Below are 3,154 nucleotides of genomic sequence, written 5' to 3' on the forward strand. Positions count from 1 at the left end.
GTGGAGGGTTGCAAAAGGGATGAGGGACCCTGCCGCCTTTCCCTAAATAGAACAATCTTCCCTGATTGCCACACGCCGCGGGGGACACGCGGGGCCAGGCAGTGCTGGCCATTGCCCCAGCCGTGGCCTCTGGCCCAGGACGGGGGCAGTGGGGGGGTGGCCCCATCCCCGCTCCCCTGCAGGCAGCAAGGACTCTGTGCCGCAGCTGTGGGAGGTTCACACCGCGGCATCAGGTCTGCGCCCCCGTGCCTGTCCCTGCCCGGCTGGGGGACAGCCCGGCGGAGAGGGCTGTCTGCGGGGACCCCCATGGCTGGGGGTCGGTGCGCTCCTCTGTCCCCAGACCCCCCCCGCGGGACCCACATTGCAGCACGTCCCCGGTGGGATTTTCCATACGTCTGCAGAAGGGGTTGCTCAACGTCCGCGGAGGGTTCACGCCCCGAGCGCGTGGCAGCGAGAAGGGGGGCAGAGGTGAGGGCCCCCCAGTGCTGCTGCCTACAGCCTGCCCAGCGCGGGGCCAGAGCTGCCCCCACGCTCCTGGCGCCCCGGCGGTGGGGTGGGCTGGGGTGGGCTGGGGTGGGCTGGGTGGGGAGAGGCCCCGGCACCTGGCTGCCTGTCGCCCCGCTCCCGGTGCGGGGGCCGCGGCGGGACCCCCGGCCAGCTCGGGCGAAGGCCACGGGGAGGCTGTGCCGGGCGGGTGGCACAGAGCCAGGGACACGGCGCGGCCGAGCCCCAGCTGGGCTGGAGCCAAGCCCGTCCCCGCGGCCATCGCGGCCGGCCGGCCGGCTGGCAGGAGGGGACAGCCGAGGGGGGACGTGCCCCAGCCCCGCATAAATAAAAAGCCCCCGGCGGGGCCGGGAGCAGGCGGCACCCTGAGGAGAGCCCGGGCCAGCGCTGCCGGAGCCGTGCCAGCGGGGCCATGGAGCAGTACTTCTCAGCCACCCAGAAGATGGAGCAGGAGGTGATGTTCCCCAGCCTGCTCCGAGGGGTCTTCCCGCAGCAGGAGGGGGCGGCCCCGGCTGCGGGCGGCCACACGGACCTCTACGAGCGCTACCAGCTCCTCAAGGCCATCAAGCCCGTGGTGGAGAAAGGCCTGGCCTCTGTCACCGACCAGAGCCAGACGGGCACCGGCACCGACGCGTCCTCAGACGACGACGCCGCCATGGACGCCCAGCTGGAGGAGCGCCTGTCGCGCCACCTGGCCGGTCTGCAGCAGGTCCTCACCCACCTCACCAGGGACACCAACGCCCTCACCCGGAGGTACAGCCAGATCCTGGAGCAGATCAGCCCCAGCGAGGGACAGCCCAGCTGGTGACACTGCCACGGCTGCCAGGTAAGAGCTGGGGGGCTGCGGAGCCCACGGGCGCTGCCGGGTCAGGGGGTGGCTGATGTCCCCAGAGGGGTCTGCGTGACTGCAGGGGTGGCCAGCTCCTGGGAAGTGCCTTGAAATGGGGACTGCCCTTTCAAGAGCTGGCAGATTTCCGTCTGCACGCCGAAGGCGGGGACTCATCCCATCCCTCCGTGCAGAGACTTTGGGGCTTCGGGGTACACGGACCCAGGCTTGGTGGGCCAGGTCTCTCACGGGGGTGGCCTTTGGGGTTAAGGACAGCCTCCGTTGCAGGATGGGTGCTGGTGGCACGAAGGAGAGGACGTCCCCATCGCTGACCATCGCAGGCTCTCCCCCAGCCCCGCTCGCCCTCCCCGCACGGCGGCAGCTGGTCTCCCAGCGCTGGCACCGCGCGCCGGCAGCAGCTGCGAGCACCCGAGAGCCGGACGGTGCCTTATCCTCATAGGAAGAAGCACCTGGCAGTGCCAGGAGTCCATCGGAAGAGCCGCAGGCTCGTGCCCTCCTCTTTATTTTCAAAGAGCGGCACGAAGGCGGCAGCGCTGTGGAGCGGCCCCGACCTGCCATGGGCCCCTGCGACCGCCGAGCCCTTTTCCAGCTGGTACCTGGACCGCGAGGGCCATTTCCCCGATCTTTGCTAATAAAACAAGCCCTGTGAAGCCATTGTCGCTGTGGTGCTTTGCCTGGCCGGCACCCTCGGGGAGTGCCCCAGTGTGAGGCAGGGGACAGTGGCTCTGCTGGGAGGGGCCCTTCCAGTGCGATGATGGGCCATTAGAAGGGACAAAGAATGACAGTGATGGGAAGGTGTGGGTTGGAAGGCACCTTCGGTGACCATCTTGTCCAGCCTCCTGCCCTGGGCACGGACAACTTCCACTCGGTCAGGTAGCTCAGGGCCCCGGCCAACCATGGGGCATCCGCAACGCGTCTGGGCAACCTCTTCCTGTGCCTCACCACCCTCAGCCTCAAAACCCTCTTCCTTGTGTTGGCAGCAAGACCAGCACGAGCTGGTCCCCGCTTTCCATGGGCAAAAGGGTGTGAATCCGCCCAACGCACGGCCCGGCCACGCAACAGCGAGGCGGACACTGAGCCCCACTGCTGTGCACCCAGAGGGGAGGGACGGAGACACCAGCCCACGCGCAACACAGCCACCACCTTCAGGGCTCTCTGCAACGCTCTGCCCACGCTGTGCCACCGCTGCTGGTGCTGCTCTGTGCCCCAGAGCTCCCCACGCCTTGCTCCTGCCCATCAGGGCTCCCGCCCCGGGGCTGCCCCGCGCGGGGCTGAGCCTGGGCACCGGCCCCCAGGGGCAGCGGGGCTGCAGGGCTCGGCGCCTCTGACAAGCGCCTGCCCCCGGGACCCCAAACCCCTCTCTGGGGTTGCGTTCGTTGGAGGTTCCCATCTCCTCTCGCCTGATCAGGCCATTTCTCCCGGATGTCACGACCGCATGGGCTTTGCCTTGTCCTCCCCGAGCGCAGGCGGTGGTGACAGGGTCTCCAGGCCCGGTGGCCGGGGGGCCACGGGCTCGGGAAGGGGCTGCTGGGGGCCGGATTCAGGGCTGCCCAGCATCTGAAAGGTGCTGAGTGGGTTGGAGCAAGGACAAGAGCAGCCCTAGTGGGGTTCGGGAGGCAGAGATATGGGGGCATCTAACAGCAGGCAGTGCCAGGGACAGCTCGGCGACACTCAGCGACACAGGAGTGGTGGCGTTTTCCTCCCTCTGAGCCACACGCCAGGGGACGGGCTCCCCAGGAGGATGGCAGGTTAGGGCAAGGCTCGCCCAAACGCCGAGTCTGCAGCCGCAGAGACCCGACGATC

At 68.9% G+C, this 3,154-nt stretch overlaps 1 protein-coding gene across 1 annotated transcript; it reads left to right on the top strand.

Moving 5' to 3' along the window:
• The first annotated feature begins 875 nt into the window (after nucleotides 1–875).
• Nucleotides 876–2,001, top strand: LOC129784317 (thyroid hormone-inducible hepatic protein-like). The gene is made up of 2 exons (XM_055802393.1): nucleotides 876–1,330; nucleotides 1,619–2,001. The coding sequence occupies exon 1, from the start codon at nucleotides 917–919 to the stop codon at nucleotides 1,310–1,312; it is 396 nt and encodes a 131-aa protein (XP_055658368.1). The 5' UTR covers nucleotides 876–916; the 3' UTR covers nucleotides 1,313–1,330; nucleotides 1,619–2,001.
• The last annotated feature ends 1,153 nt before the right edge of the window (nucleotides 2,002–3,154 follow it).

The sequence above is a fragment of the Falco peregrinus genome, chromosome 4 (genome assembly GCF_023634155.1).
Source record: "Falco peregrinus isolate bFalPer1 chromosome 4, bFalPer1.pri, whole genome shotgun sequence".
Classification (NCBI taxonomy): Eukaryota; Metazoa; Chordata; class Aves; order Falconiformes; family Falconidae; genus Falco; species Falco peregrinus.

Coding starts and splice junctions, on each gene's coding strand:
- LOC129784317 (XM_055802393.1), top strand. CDS start 917: ATGGAGCAGTACTTCTCAGCCACCCAGAAGATGGAGCAGGAGGTGATG.